Source organism: Orbicella faveolata, unplaced genomic scaffold, assembly GCF_042242905.1.
Source record: "Orbicella faveolata isolate gen_17 unplaced genomic scaffold, um_ofav_v1 contig_12, whole genome shotgun sequence".
Lineage (NCBI taxonomy): Eukaryota > Metazoa > Cnidaria > Anthozoa > Scleractinia > Merulinidae > Orbicella > Orbicella faveolata.
Window position 1 is genome coordinate 23648299 of NW_028301539.1, and position 22610 is coordinate 23670908.

General features: G+C 37.8%; 2 protein-coding genes across 3 annotated transcripts in view; both read left to right on the forward strand.

Annotated features, from left to right (window-relative positions):
* LOC149117245 (uncharacterized) overlaps window positions 1-22610 on the forward strand; it is a 33905-nt gene that overhangs the window by 1596 nt on the left and 9699 nt on the right. The window contains exons 3-8 of one of the 2 annotated variants that reach the window (XM_089276917.1): window positions 604-669; window positions 1388-1462; window positions 3751-3912; window positions 5173-5250; window positions 5852-5919; window positions 11421-11531. In XM_089276917.1, the coding sequence (XP_089133043.1) occupies window positions 606-669; window positions 1388-1462; window positions 3751-3912; window positions 5173-5250; window positions 5852-5919; window positions 11421-11531 (558 nt within the window). In that variant the 5' untranslated portion in view covers window positions 604-605. The remainder of the gene's footprint in view (window positions 1-603; window positions 670-1387; window positions 1463-3750; window positions 3913-5172; window positions 5251-5851; window positions 5920-11420; window positions 11532-22610) is intronic. The other variant, XM_089276920.1, reaches the window with a different exon arrangement.
* LOC149117246 (uncharacterized) lies at window positions 11542-21745 on the forward strand. The gene is made up of 2 exons (XM_089277151.1): window positions 11542-19281; window positions 19679-21745. The coding sequence occupies exon 1, from the start codon at window positions 16126-16128 to the stop codon at window positions 17059-17061; it is 936 nt and encodes a 311-aa protein (XP_089133277.1). The 5' UTR covers window positions 11542-16125; the 3' UTR covers window positions 17062-19281; window positions 19679-21745.

The window sequence follows — 22610 nt, forward strand, 5'->3', positions numbered from 1 at the left end:
TTCTTTAATCTCACCTCTTTTACGCCTTATTGTCCGTGCGATGTAAATGTTATGAATCAAGGTAAAACTATCTTCTATTTCGGTTTTGTGTTTGAAAACGACCAGCTCAGTTAAGTAACTCTTACTTGTGACTTTTATGCAATTCAGGCAACCGGTACATTCAAAACTTGGCCTTTCTGCCAAAGACTAAATACAATTTTTTGAGGGCTCTGATGGAAGCTTTCATCGTTCTCTTGTGGAACGTTGTTTCACGTGTACTACGGTCATACGTTCTTGTGGTGACGAGGCACATCAATGTTTTAAACAATAAGGGGTACCCCCTATCGCCTGACCTATTTTTACTATTGTAGAAATCAACGCTCTCATATTGTTTCCTTTGTCCACGCTTTTGAAAAGTAAATTAACATCTTTGTAATTAACTGAGTCTGGCGGGCTGCTTTCATGGGAGTTAATTGAAACGGGATTGCTTGACTTTAAGCAAGTTCAAGACAGTCAGGTTCATAAAATGGTGTTTGGTAGTGAGGTTTAGAAAAAGACTAACATGGCTAGATTCGATAATGTGAACAAAAAGAATACGAATATTTGTTTTCCTTTGTATTTTAGTCATGGCGGAAAGTGAAATTAAGTCACGTGAAGCAAAGGCGAATTTTGATGAAGATGTTTTAGCAGGTAAGAAGGCAAAACTGGAAATACCTTTACGAGAAATGAAGTATTTATCATCAGTTTCGGTGTGCGGCTGGTGTAAAAGTATCAAATGTTTCAAAGCAAACTAACTGGTTTTAAAATAGTCGTGGAACTTGAAGCGCAATGTTGTCTTGTGAACAAGGTCTACAATGCAGACTGTGGAAATCTAATATCATCCCCTGTAATTTATGAGGCTTGGATGCCCTTAATACCTGGAAACGGTAGAAAAGGAAAATTGCTTAAGATGCAATAAGACAAAACAAGACAAAAGACAGACCCAAGACCTTTTTTTACAGAACTATTTTGCTGTTTTGCAACGTTATTTGGTACTAATTGTCATTAATGTTAATTGTGTTTTAGGTTATTGCTGGTAGTTATGAAATAGAGCAGCTTTCAATTGAGTATCGTTATGAAACCTAAACCAAAGTAATCACTTTAGCCAATCACAGGCAATCCAGTAAACCAATCAAAACTAAGTAAAAACATGTAACTGAAGCGAAGCGCAGGAAAACGTGTGCGAACGAATAAGGATTGGATTTGTTTTCTCTTCTGATTGGCTGTAAAAGTGGCACAAGTTTTTTCAGCCAATCGTATAGCGTGTAGTTATACAAAACCAATTACTTTTCAACACACAAATGAAAACCGCTCTATAAAAGAGTTTTTGAACAAAAAATTGAAGTGTCTTTTCCTGACGTATTATCAGTCAGAGCCCAAGGCCCAGCTCCAGGCCCGGGCCCTTCTGATGAAACACTTGATTTTGATGATGATACTCTAAGAGGTAAGAAAATAAATGCCGATTAGTTTATGATATAATACACTATTAATTTTACACCAAATCGAACCTGTTCGGTTACTTTTCGTGGGATTTTGAGCCATGGCCAACGAACCAGTCCCCGCGGTCAGCGGTTGGGTCGCCGGGGAAAACAACTTGGGTAACCAAAAAAATAATATTTTCTGGATTAGTTATTGACGAGATCAAAGGGGCCCGCCATATCGCCGAAGCTGAAACGTACCAAAAAGATGTGATTAAGCATTAAAATAGTACTATGACGAAAATCGCATCCTTCCTATTTCAGCCATTTTAAAACTTAAACAAATAGTCTGTACGAGAAGAAAAACGCCGTTTACTATTTTCAAATATCTATTTTCGTTTCAGAGACATTCAAGTTTTTTAAGATATGCAAATTGGCTAAGTGATGACCTCATAAACTCAACCATACTTTGATCAAATATGATGAACAAAGATATCTCAACCAGGTTGAATCAGTAATGTTTGATTCGTGGCAGTACCATTCTACTACAGGTGCTCCACAATATGAGCCTAACATATTTGTTACCATGGCGACGTACTGGGTTCCAGACCTCCCCGATATTAAAGGCTTTTCTGGCCACTTTTAGCGTTCTGTATTGATATTTGCCAATGGTACCTGATCAATATGATCTATTATCATATGGTTGTGTCTCACAAGGACTGGGAACTACCGAATTCACGAATTTGATTGGCTGAAATCGATATTGACCGCGGTCTAGATTTTCCCATCTAGACCGACATCTAGACCGGTTTCATTTTGCGTTGAAAAAGTAGCAAACTCAAATACAAAAATGTTCACCGTTTTCTTTTATTTTCTTCTCAATCATTTATGGAAGTGCTAAAAAGCCTGATGACAAAAAAAAAAGTAAAGAGGACGAGCAAATTTCGGCAGGTTTAAGTTAAGCTCATCTCCGTTTGCAAGCAAAATGTCAGCAAACCCGTTACATTAAACGAATTAAAGTTTTCTTCTTTGCCATATAATAAACATCTTATTAACCGAGCTAAGTCGGTCTGTATGGGAGAATCTTGACCTCGGTCGTGTGTACAGACCTCACTGCGATCGGTCTGTACTCACAACCTCGGTCAAGATTCTCCCATACAGACCTCCTGCTCGGTTAATAAGAGCTAAGCAAGCATATAAATATCTTAGGTCGAGTTCATGGCCTTGTTTTTTAACGTTTTTCGAGCTAAAAATCAATAAAACATGATATTAAAATTAGGTTGGAGGGGACTGGAAAAGAGTGGGTTGCCATGGGAACTGAAATTGTTATAGTCGTAGGTGTGTTGCATGTAGAATTAATAGCGTACCAAGTTTCAATGGTTTTTGTTGCAAATTGACCGAGATAGCTCTACTTATATACTTGATGTAATATTTGGTTGAGTGTATGACGTCATCAGTCCTCTCATTTGCATAGTTAACACATTTTCAAACTTAAATATCACCAGAACCAATGCAGATATCTGCACACGGTAAACGGTGTTTTTAATCTTTCGTGGAATTCTATGACTAACGTAAAAATTCAAGGTCCACGTGAACAGTTGTTCGTATCTCGGAGAAGCTTTACATGTAAGCCAAGCGGTTAATGATTTACTCTTTTTTAGGAAGAAAAACGAGATATCAAATCACTGATTAATGACCTGATGTGGCCAGCTTTTGGGTCGAATTAAAATACAGTTTAAGTGGTACTAAGATCAAATTTTTACCCCACTTTTATCTTCCACTACGTAGTAGTGTAACAAGACTGGGGTGGACTTAAGTCTGTTTTTCACTAGCGCATGGCCATACGCAGATGCAGCAAGATGATGATAATTAGCGCCTTTCCCCAAACAAAAGTCGCTAATTATCAACATGTTACTGCGTCTGCGTATGTCGGCGTATGCTTATGCGTTAGTGTAACCAAGCCTTAAAGGGTTTTTTGATAAGACACAGAATTATATTTAGTTAAAAATGGTAACTACTGCAATAAAGTGACAACTCACAGACTGTTTCACAGAAAAGAACTTAAAAGATTTAAATGCCATTTTATTCAGACGTGTTTTTTAGGGTTAATTTAGGCTCGGATATAAAATCTAGTAATACATAATGTTAGCTGCGCATAGCTGTGTTCACCTCACGTTCACCTAACTCCTTGCGCCAGAGTGACGCATAAGGCCTGTCTCACTCTGCAAGAAAATGGACAATGTAAGGGAAACAAATTAAACAATGCTTAGCCGTACAAAATAAGTTACTAATCAAATCTGTTTTGCTTTTCCAGCGATAGCAGAAGTCTATCAGGAAGAAGGTGACAAAGAATTCACAAGAAAAGAAGTTTGTAACGCAATATACCTCTACACAGAAGGAATTCATGTGAACTGTAAGGATTTCCAGCTTAATGCCAAGCTGTACAGCAGCAGGGCAAGAGCTTATTACCATCTCGGTAAGATTTTGATCATGTCATTTTCAAATTTATTCAACGATCAAAAGAAGTTGTTGCTTTCTTTGTTTTCAGCCTTTCAATTATTATAATAGAAACTATCATTTGAGCAAATTATAGTGGGAAACTAACTTCCCGGGAAAAACTATCAGTCCATAGAAATAAATAATTAATTGTCTTTTATGTTCACTGGTAAATTTTCTGCTATTTTCTGAATTTCCGCTTTGCTTTTTTTTATGTTGAGTTTCTACTTCTTTGGGTAAAATTAAACTTGTATGTGTAAATTAAATACAATTCTGCATGCCAAATATTAAACTGCAAAAACGTGACAAAGTCGTTAAAATAAAAGAATTGTGTTCTCTTTACAATCTCAAACCTCTTTGCGCTCGATTGTTGTTTTACTGTATCGTAGTTCATCACAGTTTTCAGCCTGAAAACTACTTATTCGCGCTATTTTCAAACAGAAATCCACACAGAAGCGTATAAACTCTTTTACTTTATCTAAAAGAATGAAATAGGAAGTTGCGTTTCATTAGTTACTTCACTGAACGGGCACTATAGATTGATATTCACCAATGGCTAAATCACCGTCTGATAGTGTCCACGCAAGATGATATTGCGTAATCAGTTTTGGCCAACGCCACCAGACAGTGCCCCCACCCCTCCCTGGGACGAGAAATGTCGCGTCCGTGTTCAGTTTTAGCGAATCAGAATGAGAAAATTTAGCGGTGAGCCAAGAGAAATGCTAAGTGATGATGCTGCATAAACAATATATGTTAATTGTATTTGAAATGTCCCTACTATCGATCTAAGACTACCTTTGACAAAGGTTGCAATTCAGCTCCCTTCACGTGATGGCAATCCAGAACCTTATTGGTCTGCTGTTTGGTTTGTCTTGTTTTATTCCCTTCAGATCTATTTTATTCTGCTGTGTTGGCGAAGAATCGTTCAAGTTTTACTCTTTCTCAGTACTAAACCTGATTTAAACGCAACAGTTTTATTTCCTACTGCCCGGTCGTTTGTTCCCATCCCCCGATGACTCCCCATAACGAGCCCTTGGAGGTTTGAGTTATCGGGAGTCATCCGTATTTCAAGGATCGGAACAGATCCGTTACATGCCACTAAATTGAGAGGGGTCTGAGCATTGAAAGAAGACACCCACATTGCATATCTCTACAACCTCGTGACCTCTTATCGTTTTCACTTTTTCGTTACTTCTTCGTCTTCTGTGCATGAAATGTTTTTTTCAATTCTGTTACTCAGGGAATTTCCACGAGGCGCTGAATGATGCAACGGCTGCCGTCAATTTGGAACCAACTTCGATTAAGGCCATAGAAACAGGTAAAATCCTTGACTCAACTGATTTATAACATGAATTTTACAATAACTGCAGAACTTATCGCGCGCTCGTTGGCTAATTTTCGTTGTCAAGAAGCAAACAGACGCCTGAATTTATAACTTATGCGATGTTGATGCGACGAGCAAAAGCGGCTGAGCGGACAATTTGACAATTTATTATTGTAAAAAACAAATTGACGCCAGTTTTTCATGCGTCTGTCCTGTCATTGACAATAAATTTCGTCATAACATTGTCAAAGTAGCTAGTCTGTGGATCCGCTCGCCTATCACCTCGTGGATCCACAGCTATTTTGACAATGTTATGATGAAATTCATGATCGATAATAGGGTAGACGCATGAAAGACGGGCTTCAATTTGTTAAATGGAAAGCAGCTTTCGTATCGAATTCTTCAAATACAAATGACATTAATATCTTTTCAGCAATATTCCCTCGCATGAGCCTCCATTTCAAGCTATTTCGAGTTCAATACCAAATTACGAATATGGCTTTTTACAAGAATAAATCAGGTTTTGGATGTTTCCACCTGTGCATTAATATTGTAGATAACATTTTGTGACCTGATATTAAATTATTTGTTGCAGGTGCAAGTGCTTGTGAGCACCTACAGTGTTATCGAGACGCCATGTCGTGGTGTGAGAAGGGATTGGCAGTATCCTTTATAATATCAATTATTCATGTTCTTTGCCAGCTGTAAAAGGAACTATCATGTTACCTATAGCGATTCCAGCGAAAGTTGTTAAGAGGTAAATTACAAAAAGCTGTGTTGTCTCTGCCTTATATATATGCCGCTAAAATCCCGCTAAGCACAATAAGGCGTCAAGAAGTCTTATACTTGTGGTTATGGTAGCTTCAGGCTATTAACAAAAGTCACAATGATTTCAAAGTAAATTGTAATTGCAAAAACCTAAGGCTTCTATCAAACCCCTTCTCCACTGTACAGTCTTGAAAGAATGAGTTGTTACTTCAAGGGGCAACTTGATTGAGATTCTCATCAGGAGAAACGAATAGCCATCTCCGACTTAAAGGAAGAATAGTTTTAGGAAATAATATAGAGTTTGAAAGCCAATTTTTATACGCTCAGTTGCTTGGCAACCCAGAGAACAACTTAGAGATTAAATTGTGTAATTGTAACAAAAGTGAAATGTTGCTTTCTCGAAAATTATTAATCTACACACTATTTCTAGGCTGCCTTTTCTTCAGATCAACAGAGCCGCCATTTTTCTAAAGGTTTACCAAGATGACTTTGCTGTGATTTTTTTCTCGCACTGACTTTCACGTGAGGTCAAATCCCTTTGTACTCCAACGTGCCAAATTCTCATTCAAATTTCCTACCAAAAATATCCTTTGATTCTTACAGTCTCGAAATAAGTCACTCATTGGATAACTATGCCGTGCACAGCATTCTTCGCCTGTTAGGTGTGCTAGTTTACATTAATTCCTACCCGCCCACGTTACTTACCAATTTCAGTTTATTACATAGCAATTGATAGATTAGTGTTTCGTAAAGATATCTATGTTGTTTACTAGCTGGGAGGTCCGTATAGTGAATCAAAGGTCCCATGCCTGGGCTGTCTCGTGTCACTTGTGCGAAGAAATCCACTGCCAAACCAAACAAGTGTAGTGCAAGCGTAACACTAGATCAACTAGACAGGATACATTTTCACCTCCGTTAATTTTACGGATAAAATTTGACAAGGGCCGATTCGACCCTTATTGTTAACAGTAGCGCATTTAGGGAGGGGGAGGGAGGCCCGCCCCCACCCACCACCCCCCCCCCACCTTATTTTGGGTAAAAAAAGAGTCGCAGAAGGAAGAAAACCCGGCAGGGCAAGCAAGAAAAACAAAAACGAGTTTCCCCCCCTTAGCTCAAAGTCTGGATATTGCCCCCTGCTCCCCCCCCCTTTAGCTCAAGGTCTGGATCCGCCACTGCTGTTAATTAACTTTTGTAAGTACGGATTATGCAATAGTTTTAAATCGGCTCATTGCAATCCCTAGATTTTCCATGTCTTCCATTTCAGGAATGTTCACGCGGCTCTGTGTTTAAGACAATTTAAGCTTAAATCTGTTGTTTGTTGTTATATTTCATGGATTGAAATGATACTAATATCAGAAGAATCGAAAACCAGTCAACGAAAATAAGTTCCGGGTCAGAATTCGCGTATTGCTTCAAAGTTTAGACTGTGTACATCAGGATGTACACGGGCTACTCCCATGCTAAGCCTGAAATGTAAAATAAGAGATATGCAAACGTTACACTTTCGGAAGCATTACGAAGCCAATTCGGTCTGACCTGATGCCCTGATCTGACCATGGTGGTATATATACAGGGAGATATTGATCACAAACCTAACAATTAATTTTTTGTCAGTTAAACCGGTCTGCTTGTTCGCAGAAAATGCACCTTAGAAGTTAGTTTTTTAATCCACTCATTGTCATCTTTAGATTTTTTTTTCCGTGACTGAAATCCGTCACTTCAGCATTTTCAGCCTCTTATTTGTTGTCAAATTTGATTTAAGCGCATGTTAGTTGTGTGAACCAAGGGCTCGGACACTAACAAAATAAAACGCTAAAAACGGCCGGTCAAAAATAGCTACAAACGTTTGAGTAGTCTCCACGCTCTTCATCCCAGTCCCCGCGAAAAATCAATAAGGAAAGTGTCTTAAATCTGTACAGCGTGGTTGAAACTGGTATTTCCAAAATCAATAGGCGAATCTTTGCTGACGTCATTGTTTACATTTTTCGTCATTAACATACGACTTTCCGCATAGAAGGCATCATGCTAGACACCATTTTACTACAGAAACTTTAAGAGCTTGTGAAACTTAGTAAGTGGTGAAATTTCTGGCTCTTTGGGTGTAATATTCGAGGAGAAATTGGCTTTCAAAAACGTCAAAATTTTTGTGTGGCAAAAGCGCTAATGAGCCCATACATTCTTTGTAAAATTTTGAGCTTTTACGTGTAAACCCTCGTCGCACAAAAAGTATTCAATACATCGCGTATTCAATACATTCCTTGGGACAGATAATGGTGCTGTGCCCTTTCAATATTAAGTATTAATCTTTTTGTAGCTCCATCAGAAACTGTATCGCTTATGGTAATGAGGCAAATATTGTAAACAAAGATTCTCCTGAAGCACCAAATGTCGTCAATTGACCAGTTGTCCACGTGACTAAAGTCACGCGGACACGAGGATATGGAGGCGAGCGAGGTCTTGGAAATGCTTAAATTTTGTGTAAAGTTTGAAGTTGTACTACGAAAACAATTTGTCAGTTGTTGGGAATCACTTGAAATCAGGCTTTTACACCGTAAATTAAATAGTAGAAAGCGAGGAAATTCATTAAGTGCATTCAACAGAAACTCTCTCAAATACACCAACGATCAGAGAGGTAGCCTCGACTGAAATTGACCCGTTTTTTAGTGAAAATAATAGGTCAAGGAAAACACAAGATGATGCACCATCACAGTGCCGACCTACAAACAACAAAACAACTCTCACAAATAAAGCACTTGTTTGAATTTACATACCGTGACTTTCCTCGCCACTTTTAAGTGAATAGAGATAACATTGCAACGGCAGATCCAGACCTTGAGCTAAGGGGGGACCCAGGTTTTGTTTTGATTGCCTTGCCGGCTTTTCTTCTTTCTGTGATTTCTTCTTTTTTACCCAAAGTAAGGGGGGCCCAGGCCCTAGATCCGCCACTGCCTTGTGTCGATAAATCGTCGATGGAAGTGTACAAAAGGGCAAAGGTTGACGATTACATTTAGTTCACTCACGAAAATTGATCAACACGACGATAGCACCCGATATGAAGACGTTACCGAGACCAAAGTTAGAGATAGGAAAATCCGGACCTGGCTAAAAAATCAATCAGATTGTAGGATTCGTTACCGTGCCCTCTTGATATCAATAATACTAGTAATAATCATGGATTAGCTGAGTGCGTTCGAGTCAATACAGTTAAAACCTTTGGATACTGTCTTCAGAATTAATATTACTCTCGAGGTCCGATTTATTTTTGTTGATTTTCATGACGAACACATATTTTGAATAATAGTGTTCACTTCTACACCAAAAGAACAGTTAATTGTAATACTTAAACAAATTGATGATAAATGAGGTGTTTGGCACACTGTTCATAAACTGGTATGTAAAACTAGCACACACACAAGATCAGGTTTTAAGTCGACGTCGCTTATTTAAAGTTGTATAAATAAAGAGCTAAAATATTTAAAAAATATCAACAAAAAGAACTCGACCTGATGCGTAAAACTGATAAGAAAACAAGAAATTATATTACTTCATTGCCGTGCGACGAAATGCCCAACAGAAGCCGAGAAAACTGAATAGGGGAAATAAGTTTTAACTCATTGACCTCACAGGACAAAACGAAAAGTTTCCATTATTGCATTATATATAACGGCCAACATTTGAGAAAACAAAGGAAAATAAAAGCCAAAGACACGAGTAAAAATCAATTTGAAAACAAGAAATGAAATAATTTCTTCGCCGCGTGACGAAACATTACAGCGCTGCGAATGAAAGATGAAAGTTGTAAATCAAAAACGCGACAAAAACAAGCCAATATTTCAGATCAATCGTATTTCAACCGTATTAAATTAGTGACCACTTAGTTCTTTTCTCAGCAGTTCTGTGATAGCTGCAGAAGGCTCCAAAAAATATATCTGAATGAAACCGAATAAACTAAACAAACCGCGTGGAGGTCGCCGTAAATTGAATATGCAGCAATCCAGCGTGCAACAAGTTTCTGTTCACTTTTAAATCCTAAATTCATAAATTCATAAATACACGGAACCAATTGAAAAGAAATGCAAAAGCAAGCTCAATAACAATGAATTTTTATTCACCCGAGGTGAAGAAACCTATGTAAAAGCAAAAAATGTTCAGAATTTTCGCTAACGCGCTTCATTGCACAGCATCATGTTCAAATTAATTCTTCACACTAAAGCGAAAGCTTGAGTTTTTGCCGACGACGTCTCCGACTGTTTCATTCATTTTATCGGCCGTGGCGTTAGCAATCGTTCCAAAAGTTAAATTCAACTTCGAAGTGATACATATGGGTTATTGACCAAGTGTGAGGTCAAGATAGCTGGATATTGGCCAAGTTCTTTTTTGCGTGTTTATGGACTGAGACGGAGTCGAGGTCCATAACCTCGCAAAAAAAGAACGAGGTCAATATCCAGTTATCTTGACCGAACAAGCTTGGTCAATAAAGGATTTACTATATGGCTTTCGGGGAAATTTTTCTTGCGGGACACGGCGGGTAGTCCCGAGCGGGCAAGATAGCTCCATCTTGCCCTCTCGGGTAGCCAATCACAGCGCAGGATTTGATTCATCTTGCCCGCTCACAGAGCTGGCCATACAATAATGTATATTACTATTTTTGTTTTCTAAAGTCCGGGAAACTGCTTTAACTCCGCGATCGATATTCAGAACTTAACTTACTTGAAAACGTACAACCGATCGTTATGGTTTGAGGATTCTGTACTCGTTGATCTTCCATTCTGAGGCCACCTGATCATCGATTTGTAATTTTCCTTTCTATTTTAAATCTCAAAGCAATAATTTCTCCATGTTATGAATGAAAACAAGACCTTTGAATTGTAGATTTGACACGCAACGCGCCATTACCAGTTCCCGACGACCAAAAAAGTCTCACATGAGATCGAGACCATTTGTGCCACGCAGCCAGCCAGCCACTCCAAGATGACGTCCAAACCCTGAAATCATATGGCATCGACCGCGATCGATAACCGCGGGACATTTTAAATCCCATGGGAATACTATGCGCTGTCCTTCGTCGAACGCAATAAATAATATGAACATAAATAGAAGTTATTAAACGATTTTCTTAGTATATATAACAACTTGGACGTGAAAATATGCTCGGATATTTGTCCACGGACATTATCTGCTCCGAGAAGCTATTATATAATGTACTTTGACAAATATCCGAGCATATTGTCGCGCCAAATGTAGGCTATTGTGTTTATTATCCTTCAAATATTTTTCGTAATACGCGCAGTCTTGAAAATTGGGGAACATTACTCGGATATTTCCCAAGCTAGGGGAATGTTCAGTCACTTGACCCGTTATATTTTAATTATGTCATGTGCCTTAACCCTAAGCAGATTGACAAGACTAACAAGGCATTACTAGATTTACGAGCCAGGTGTGTTGGAGATCGAGTTAAATTACAAGAAGCAAAGAGCAATCCCGAAACTCTCTCCGTGAAGGGCCAGGTAAGTAATGCTAGAGGAAGATATATTCTTGGCTTTAAAGGGGAGATTAAATAATGCCGGACTTGATATATGTTGTACAAGAAACCTCTTGTACGGAAACGTGCAATGAGATATACTTCTATTACTCATTATAAAATAACTGAGATACTACGCACGCTGTGATTGGTCAATAGAGTTGCTAAACCTATGTTCTATTGTACCGGTAAACAACGGTTTTCGATCTATGGCAGCTCTACGCGGGAACTAGACAACTCGGAACTCTAGCGATAACAAATGTAATAAACTGTTTTGCCTTTCGCTGGCCGAGATATCAATAACACGAATATCTTTTCATTCAACATATACACGGAAATTTGCAGGGAAAAACAGGAACAGAAGTTGGTCATATAAAGCTTTATCTTTTTTTCCAAGGCAAAACTTTTACGCCGACTTCGGTTACGCTTGAGATTAAAATTACGGACGTTTTAAACCCCTATTTCGGCGCTTTCCACGGTCTGTCATCTGGGCTTGACTGATCAATTTAGGTTGTCAAAAAAGCAGGGAAAAGATTTCTTTTTATCAGAAATTTTGAGTTTAAACTCAATGGATGCATGCATAACACGATAAATGAATTTGACTTCCACAAACTTAGCTTTCAAGCGATAGTTTTCATTTAGCAAAATACAGAGAGAAACACGGACTTCATAGCCTCCAGCATAAGTAAATATATTCGGAATAAATTTCGGAGGCAGCGTTTCTGTTACTAAGCTTTATTCCATTCGCAAAACTTTGGAAAGTTATGGTTTAAAATTGCGTTGAATCAGTTCGCAGCACATGAGGTTTGGACTATTTGCACACTTTTCGTACAGCCTTTTACTTTCGTGATGACCGAGTCCACCGATTCCTTTGAGTTAATTAATATGCTTTTTGCCTTTCACCGATAACCTTTTCCTTTCCTTTCTTAAAACTTTCTTAGCGTGAAATGTTTTCGTCGCTTTGCTCTGCGGATTTCGTATCCGGGGCGGAGTCTGTGCTTTCATTCTTTCAGTCGCTGTGATTGGTTTGTCGCGTCATGTCATGAATTTGATGATAATAAGCAACTTGATCACGAAAGTACAATAAATTTTCTCCTCATTGACAGAGTTTTTCCATAGTTATTTCATAAAAGCAATAGACCACTCTTTCTTTGGGTTCACCGGCGCAATAAACCACTTGGGACGTTGGGGGAACACTCGAAAAGTATGTAAATCACGAGCCGTTAGGCGAGTGATTTACAAACTTTTCTCGTGTTCTCCCAACATCCCGCGTAGTTTATTGTGCAGTAAACCAATAGAAAGAGTGGTCGATTGCTTAATTAGAAGCAAAGAGCTAGCACGAGCTGTTAACGTAACAATGACTCGAGCAAAGATAATTTACAGTTCGAGAATTAAAATAAGACGAAATAGAAAACAACATCTTTTTGTCTGTATCCGTTTTCTCTATATATACAAGCATTCTGTCACTAATGCTGTTCTCTTTATTGACTACGCTACTTAATATCTATTTTATTTTAGTAGAATTCTACTATTATACTCATGCAGATGCTGCAATCTGATTGGCTGAGCTACTCATATACTATTGTGGACGTTTCTCCGAAGTTTTTGAACCTTTGATTTCGTTGAAACGTAAAGTTCAATAATGTGTAGAAAAATAATTAGAAATCGTTATTTGCGTTTATTTCAGTCGGAATTCCACTAAAACAATTAAATTATTCGCTCTCGATTTCTATGAGGCGATAGTTGACGAGGCCGAAGGCCTCATCAACTATTACCTCATAAAAAATCTCGAGCTCATAATCTAATTGCAGAGTGTGAGTACTCTTGTAGCCTGAGGTTGTTAACAAAATGGCGGCCGCTTCTTTATCTTTTCGAAGTGTCCGTGAAAAGAACTTAGATAAAGTTCTTAACAACTTGTAGATTTATACTCAAACAATTAGATTATTCGCTCTCGATTTGTATGCGTGATAGCTGAGTGGAGCTCAGCCCTCGTAATCTAGCAAGTGATAGAAATCTCGAGCTCATGATGTCATTGTCAAATGGAAACGCAAACAGGAGAACTTATGCTTGTGCTTACATCAAATGAAAACGCGCCGCTGAAAGCATAAGCATATGAATAAACATCGTCCGCAGTCTTTTTTTTACTGTATCGAGGAGATAGAGAAAGGAAACTACGGCAGTTATCAATTCCGCGATACGTACGTGCTCATCTTTACGTCAATTTCCCAGCGAGAACGTGTATGAAGATGTATGAAGATCTTCGGCAACATTCCGCTCCGCATCACATTTTCACCTGTCTTCACGCTGTTTGGAAATGCGACAAGGCATGGTTTCTACTGGGAGCGACCATTGCTAATCAAACTACTTCAACACTTACAATGTTGGACAATTTAAATTAAAAATTGAGACCACCCCTTGCCCCCATTTTATTGATAGAAAAAATGGTGCGCTTCGGGTTAAGGGCCAGTTCATCAGTGATTAGGGGAGAGGGGTGGTTTTATCTTTTTATTTTATCTTGTAACGAGTACATGTATATATTATCTTACCTTGTGTTTACTATTTACAATTTTTTCACTCTTTATGTAACTATATTGTTAAACTATACAAAGGCCGCATTCAGCAAAACGAAGGCATTTTGACGTCTCTCCTCTATGTTAAGGGAGTAAAACATTAAGATTATTAATATTATAACCAGCCACCCTTATACAGAAGAAGGGTATATTGATTGGCAGCGCTCTGGAATAATTGTCAGCATAATTATATTTTTGTAATTCTAACATTAGACTTCAAACAAAGCCATCGCAATCCAAGGGCAAAATTAATATACTTTGGGGTTTTTTTATGGATTTATTTTATTATGTTTGCTTACACTTTAAGATACTTTTGCTGCTACTTTACACTAAAACAATAACAAAAGCTACATACACTACTTACAATACAACAGAGCTATAAACACGACTTGCAGTACAAGACAGCTTCTTCACCCTACTTGCTTTTAACAATTATTTTAAGGAGCTTTACAATCGTAACGGCAATACATGTATTTTTCAAATTGCAAATTACCCTTATCTTTAAAATGGCATGTCTTTTTATCAATCTAATACCTTTTAAAAGCATTAACAGGACAAAATGCGAAGAAGCATCATAAAAGAATACCAGAAACTTGATTTTCTATTCTTAACTTGTAATTTACTTTTGTAGTAAATTCAATCCAGTCAAGATTCCTCTCATTTACCTTGTGATAATGTAGATAATATTTAGCATATAATAAACATAGATTAAATTTTCTAACATTGTTATTACCCTTCCCACACGCCATACCAAGTAATAATACGTAGTTTGCCGGGAATATTGAGTTGTTATGCATCTCATTGAACTAGTTCAACAGCCGATTGTGAAAAGAAGTTGTTGTACTACGTATACACTGTTGAAATGTTTGAAGAACTGAGTCAGGCTCACCACAGTAGAAACATCTATTATTGTCTGTAATTCCATAGAGACTAAGCTCTTTCTTCGTAACGACAATGCGATCAATTAGTTTAAAGTAAAATTCTCTCAGTTGATTCTCTCTACAAATAGCCTTCACTCTATTAAAGATTTGGTTCCATTGCAAAGCCGTCGGAGAAAAGTTGCGGTCCCATTTTATTGGACCAGTGGCCTGAGGCTTCCGTTCATTGAGAAAAAGCCTGTGATAACAATGGGTTGGCAGGCCTACACAACTCCTATCCACGTGTAATAGCCGCTTTGAGAGTTTTGCTCGAACTAGTATATCTTTGAGGATCTGCCCCTTTTGTATTGTACGATAGGGGGATTTTTGAATATTTCGCTAAGCAATAATCCTGTTTTTAGGAGGACATTTCACCAGAGTAGAGCCGTCAGAGGTCATAAGTCTGCGTGGTTTCCGCTCTTATCCGCGTGTAATTTGTTGAGTTTGACACCTCTGTTTTTGGCCACGTGCTATTTTTTTTGGCTCATTTGATTGCAAGATATGTTTTAAGCTCTCTAAATATTAGCTCTGGAGGAACAAAGTTTGAAATATTCCGTGAGCATGTTGGTTACTTGCATTTTGTATTATTACGCCGGGCCCGGCTGTTTGATTGACTGTTGCAAGTTATGCTGCTTGTTATCACGGGTGTCATATTTATCTTTGTCCGGCTTCGCCAGAGATAGCTGTAGCTTTCCTTGTTGAAAGCTATGAGTCTGTCTTAGAGAGACGTTCTTATGTTTCTTGCATCAATTTCATCGAGCTTTTTGTCCTTCCAGTTTGTTCGTTCTGGAACTGCAAAAGTAGGTGTTCACGCACAAGTCTGTGGACCGTTTTGCGTGTTGCTTATGATATTGTGTGGTTTTGTTCAGGCAAAAGCTCTGAATTTAGGAGTTCTTCCTATGATTGTTCATCCAGCTCCACGTTGTGGTTGTCATTGCTTTTAGTTGCGATGTTGTCAGGTTTTCTGGAGACTGTTAATAGTCCCTCTTTTGTTAGGAGGCTCGTAGCCTTGTAGATCAGGCAAGACCGCGGTTTCGATCCTTCTGGATCTCATCAGTTGCCGAGAGTACCAGGGAACGCTATCCTTGTTTCAATGGACGTGACAAGCCTATACACAAATATACCTCAAGAGGAGGGGATAGAAACGGCATGCAACGCATACGAATCTTACTATAAAGGAGAATCCCCCATCCCAACACAACATCTTAAAAGAGCGCTTGAACTTATACTTCAAGAAAACTCATTCCAGTTTACTGGAAAAAACTACCTCCAAACACATGGAACAGCCATGGGTACAAAAATGGCAGTCGCTTTTGCCAACATCTTTATGGGAAAGGCAGAATCACAAATCTTAAATCAAAGCGCTCAAAAACCACTCGCCTGGAAAAGGTATATTGACGATATATTCTCTATCTGGAATATAAACAAAGACGAAGTCACGCAGTTCATTGAACTAGCAAATAGCCACCATCCCACTATCAAGTTCACGGCTGAAGTTTCCGACACGGAAACAACGTTCCTCGACACAAAAGTTTACAAAGGCAAAAGATTTGCACAAAAGTCTAGACTAGACATTAAAACTCATTTCAAAGCTACTGAAACATTTCAGTACACGCATTTCTCGAGTTGCCACCCACCAGGGGTCAAAAAGGGCTTCATCAAGGGCGAAGCGTTCAGACTTCTCCGAACCAACTCCTCTGAAACAGCATTCAAAACTGCTATTTCACAACTTAAAACAAATCTCATCGAAAGAGGGTATCCTGAAACTCTTGTTTCAACAACTCTCGCAGAAATTACATTTGAGGAGAGAAAAGCTGCCGTACAACAGAAACGTAAACAAGACAGGCGAATCTTGCCTTTTGTCACACAAGATCGCCCTTCAGTGCCTAACTTAAAGCAAATACTTATGCAGAAATGGCATTTAATTCAACAACAACCATTGCTTAGAAGAATATTCAAAGATCCCCCTATTGTCTCGTACAAAAGGGGCAGATCCCTAAAGGATATACTCGTTAGAGCAAAGCTTTAACCGGCTATTACACGTGGATGGGAGTTGTGCAGGCCTGTCACCCCATTGTTATCACTGTTGATTTTATCAGACAGGCCCCGTCCCATCACGCGCGAGTACCGACTTTACGCAAATCTAATTATAGCATGTGAACAAAGTACAATCTCCACATGTACTACAAAAAAAAAATGGGATAAAAATGCAAAATGCAGTATGAAATACCCTACAACGCCTTCCAAACTAAAATGTGGCATTCCAATTTGGAAAAATTCCGAAGGGTACTGGTATTTGATGCCGAAAAAGTTTGTGTTTCCGAAAGGTTTTGGCTTATTGGAAGGAGAAAAAGAAGTGTTCAGTTGAGTCCGCTAGGGACAATACAGCCAATTTCACCAAAATGTACAATTTAATGTAAAAAAGATCGTGCACCCATCGCGCTTTCCTTTTTTGAGAGATTCAGATTTTCTGATCTCCCGGCCCACAACTTATCAGAATAAAACGGTCATCCATCTATGATTCTAAAAGGATTCAGAATTTCTGATCCCCCAAGACTTTAATAGTTTCAAAAAACTGATCCCCAGTCCACAACCCGTCAGAGCAAAACAGTCATCTATTTATAATTCTAAATGCATTCAGAATTTCTGATCCCCATCACCTCACGGGACAAAAACGGCTATCTGTTCATGGTTCTAAAAGTATTGCGAATTTCTGATCCCCCTCCCCCACCAAATCTGCTAACATGATAGAAAGAGTTGTCGATTTCTAATTCTACAACATTTCAGCATTTCTGATCCCACATGACTTAAAGGGATTGAAAAATTCTGATCCCCCAGTGCATAACTTATCAGAACAAAACGGTCATCTACCCATAATTCTTAAAAGGATTCAGAATTTCTGATCCCCCTTGTCAGGTGACAGGACAGAAATGGCCGTCTATTTATAATTCACAAGAAATTAACTAGATGTCTGAGAGCTAAAAAGTAACGATTGGATAGTAACTTTAAACACATTACAGACAAAAGGATCACAGAGTAAAGGGCATCAGAAAAGTACACAAATGAAATATTCACAGCTAGGTCATTATTAATAACGATTTGAAACCACGCCAAAGGATCGAGACAAAAATTGCAGTTTCATTTCGGACAGTGAAAGGTTTTATTTTCAATTCAAAAAGATATGAATTTAGGCTCCAGAATTACGAGCTGTTGTTTAAAGTCCACATCAAAGATAACAAGAATTTTAATCAGGACTCAGCTGCCGTCTGCGCCACCTCCGTTTTCTGCTTTAATGTGTTCGTTTCGGATTGAGGGCCGCTATTCTTGCCTTTTTTTTCCCCTCTGCTCTGCAATGAAGTAATTGAAGCTAAATATTCTTATAAATAGCGATAGAATTAACATTGTTTTTCATTAATCAATTGATCGGGAGTGTATTCTTTTGTAAAGAATAGTGAGCAGTATGTAGGCAATGCGGTAGTGAAGTGTATCGAGCGTGATCTGTAGCTTCAAATCAATTCAGTGTAAACTTTAAGTTACCTCTTCAAAAAGCACACTAACAAGCTATTATGCAAGCATTTCATACATAGGAAATGCGTGTGAATAATTTCTTCGTTACGGGTGCTAATAAAATCAGGAGAACAAACGTTTTTCTTGTGTTTCAGTGATCGCGAAATAAATATAACAACGAAATTTCTTCAGCCACAACATTGATTTCGATTCAAAGATTGAGCAGCTAACTGTAATGTTGAGCAACAATTATGATATACTTACTTTTCTGCGACTTGCCTTTCTTTCACCGAAGCAACCAAGATACTCATTTGAACTTGGACAAATCATTCCATGCTTCTTGCTGCTATTGACAATGTTGGATTCGAAATTGCGCGCAAATAACCGACTCCTTTGGAAAGGGAATCTGCTGGTCAAAAGTATTCATTTATCAGATTGACCGAAGGATTATGGGATCGGACGGAAACACCAAAATGGCGGGCAAAGATCGTGGTCAATGTTGTTAGGATTCGATAACAAAGCTCTCTGTTATTATATAGCCTTGCTCTACGTTGGAAAGCAGTCACAAATTGTTTACAGATGTCCGTTGTTATTCCAGTTGAGTCAAATCCCAGTAAAGGTGGAAAAGTATGAAGTTTCGTCGGCAAAACAGTGTGGCAATCAAACTATTTGCCAGCAGCTGGCGGTTTCTCTTACACTCGTCAGGTTTACAGAAAGGTTATGGTTCCTGCAGCTTTCCAAGGTAAACTGATTTTCTTGCATAATTTGTGACGGTTCTTAAAATACTGGAAACGTTCTGGCCGGTTAAATTGATCGTGGAAGATTACAGAAGATGCAGATGCTTTAACACACTGTTAAGTCTTGTTGATTTCGTGACTACAAATGTTCATTTCCTAAAGGAGTTATGAAAGCAACTGTATTCAACGCAACAATATACGAACAATTTCGTGTTGGGAAAATCATTCTTTGTAAAAGTACAATAAGTGCAATAAATGAGAGCTCTCTCATGTAGTTTACATATACTTTTTATATATCTAGTGTATATCTTGTCTAGGATCAACTGGGCATACATATGTAGTATACAACACCTAAAACACAAGATATCAAAAAGCAACATCCTTCACCTTTTTGATTTTCAGGTTGATGGTGGTGCTCTTGAGGTTATGTTAGATGCGCATATTACATTATCAAGACCATTTGTTTGCCACTTATTACTTGAGTTGCAAAAGACTGATGTTATTTTCATTAGGGTGGTTGAAGTTCTCTTTAATTGGGCAGTGTTCCAAAGGTCCTTTATAATTTGGCATTTCTTTATGCAAATAGAAGTTATTTAGAACAGCAGATATAATTCACAGCTAGGTTACGGAAAATTACTTTTAACCACTTCCAGACCTTTGTACATAAGTCTTTCCATAATTTGAAAAACTCATGATTCATGGATAAAATTAATTGAAAAAAATACTTTCATGAAGAAATTACTGTAATTGAAATTTGAAATTCATGTCAAGAATATTTTGTGCTTACCCGGTCATGAAATCTGTTTACATTTCATGAAAATTTACTGAAGAATGTAAACATTTACTAGACTCCAATTTAAGTAGCTGAGAAGTGTTTCAAACAGGATTTTAGAAAGATATATGTTAAATTTAAGTAAGTTTTGTGATAAATTGCAACATAATGGAAACTCATTTCCAGCCAGATTTTGTCCTCCTTTTGCATCTGGATGTGCCTGGTTTTTGGTATTAAATTTTAATGTACAACTGTAGCAGGTTTAAATAAAACTATTAGTTATTTATACATTTTCCTATGTAAATACAGAGATTTCACTTAGGTTTAGGATTTGAAGAGCAGTTATCAAAGATCCATATAAAATGAATAATGAAGAGTTTTCAATAGTCAGCTATAGTTTCACCACCTGTGACTAAGAAAGCTTTTGGTTAGGTAAATATTAAAGTGCTGCATGTACATGAGTGATGGATAATTTTTTAGATTGGCTGCTATCTTTTTACTATCTCTGGGTTTTGGGTAGGTTATCACAGTGCGATATGAGTGATGGGTAGTTTTCAGATAGGTTATCTTTTTACTAGATAGGATAGTGTTTTATTGTTCAATGTAAGGACTAGTCTTCAGAAAGCCTAGGTTTTGGCTTACTACATTAGTGGTGGTTTTTGGATAGAGAAGTTAGTGGATAGATAGGCCATCTAAGTATCTGTTGACTATCTACACAGGAAGCTAGTTTTTAGCTAGTTAATCTATTTCCTAACTATCTGATAGATAGATATTAGTTAGCTTTAAGCCATGTCAAAGATAGCTATCCTCTATCTACAAAACCTCTTGGATAGAAAAAAGAATAGAGATTTGCAACCCTCAACCAGGAATGAGATAGTTGCAAGTAGCTTGAAGTTAGTAATAAACTAGTAATAAGATATGATTGTTTTTGGGAGGGCTTCTTTAACTGAGGACAGCAAACTATTGCCAGCTACCAGGAAACATCTCCAAGATGGGTATGCCAAATTAAAAAAGAAAGAATAGAATTGCTTGTAGCATTAGCTACAATACTTGCATCCATATCTGTCAGGTCTTTATAAAAACAATTTTACCCACACTCTTCTCCTTTGAGCATGGTTAAACTGGTTGCGTAACTGAAGTGTGAATGAACTGGTAGCCCACTCAAAAAGTTAGATTGAAGATGTAAAAACGTGTTGGGCAAAGCTAAAGTCCATGGCCTCTGCTATATGACAACAGGTTTTTGGAGGACACTGTATACATGTATGTAGAGTACATTGACCCACTTAAATGTATCAACTGCAAATTTAAATGTTCATGTATATTGCAGTCTTTAATTGTCATCCCTGTAATGTACTGTAGTGTTCCTGAATGCTCTTTTTGTTTTATAACAATGAGGTGCCTTGTTTCCATGTTAAACAGAAATTGTTAGAAATTTTTCTTTCACATAAGGTGGGCAAATTCTGACAGAGAAAGTGGAGTCTGCATTTATGCCTACAGTTGTGCAGTTTGAGTAATCTTACTGTTTTGATCAATTCTGAACTTTCCTATCCTCTTAGGTACTGTTTGATATTGTTTTTTTAAACTTACAGCTACTGTAATTTTGAAGTGCATAGATCATTGTAATACAATGTGTGATGTTTACAGTTACTTATATTAATAGACTGCTGTGAAGAAAATTGTTCTTCATCACTCTCTCAGTATAATCTGAGTGTATGGAATCTGTTAAGAATTATGCTATATTTGTATAAAATTTCTAATTGAATATTGTTATGAAGAAAAAATATTTTGATTAGACATTGTTCAGGCAGGCAGCAAGATCTAAACCCTGTCTTCAGTGTTATGATTTAATGTGGCTACATTGGATGTAACACTAGCTTTGCAGGGGATCAGAAATTCTGAATCTTCTCCTGTGTTCTTTGGGGGATCAGAAATTCTGAACCCTTTCTAGAGTTCTTTGGGGGATCAGAAATTCTGAACCCTTTCTAGTGTTCTTTGGGGGATCAGAAATTCTGAACCCTTTCTAGTGTTCTTTGGGGGATCAGAAATTCTGAACCTTTTCTAATGTTCTTTGGAAGATCAGAGATTCTGAACCCTTTCTAGTGTTCTTTGGGGGATCGGAAATTTTGAATCCTCTCTTGTGTTGTTTTGGGGGATCAGAAATTTTGAATCGTTTTCTATGGAGGTACCTCTCGAGACAAGAAATTCAAAAAAATCATTTGGTTTCTTATGCGTGACTTAAACATTACATTTCAGTTCAAATAAAGAATAGGAAATTGCTCGGAAGAATTTTTTCATTCCTTGCAAACAGGGAAACTTTTCCTCTGAGTTTTAACACCAGTTTAAGATTCTTAGTATATTGCAAATATCGTCTTTGGAATTAAATGGCAATCATAGATTTCCGTCTAAGCTCTACGTTTCACTTTAGGCCAATTTTGCACTCATTTCCAACGAAACTTCCAAGCCTGCAACGTAAAAATAACTTTTCTCCGAGACAGGTTTCTATTTTACACCGAAAATGTAGCCATTTTTGGAGTGGTTCTCAGTATTTACTCTGAATTTTAT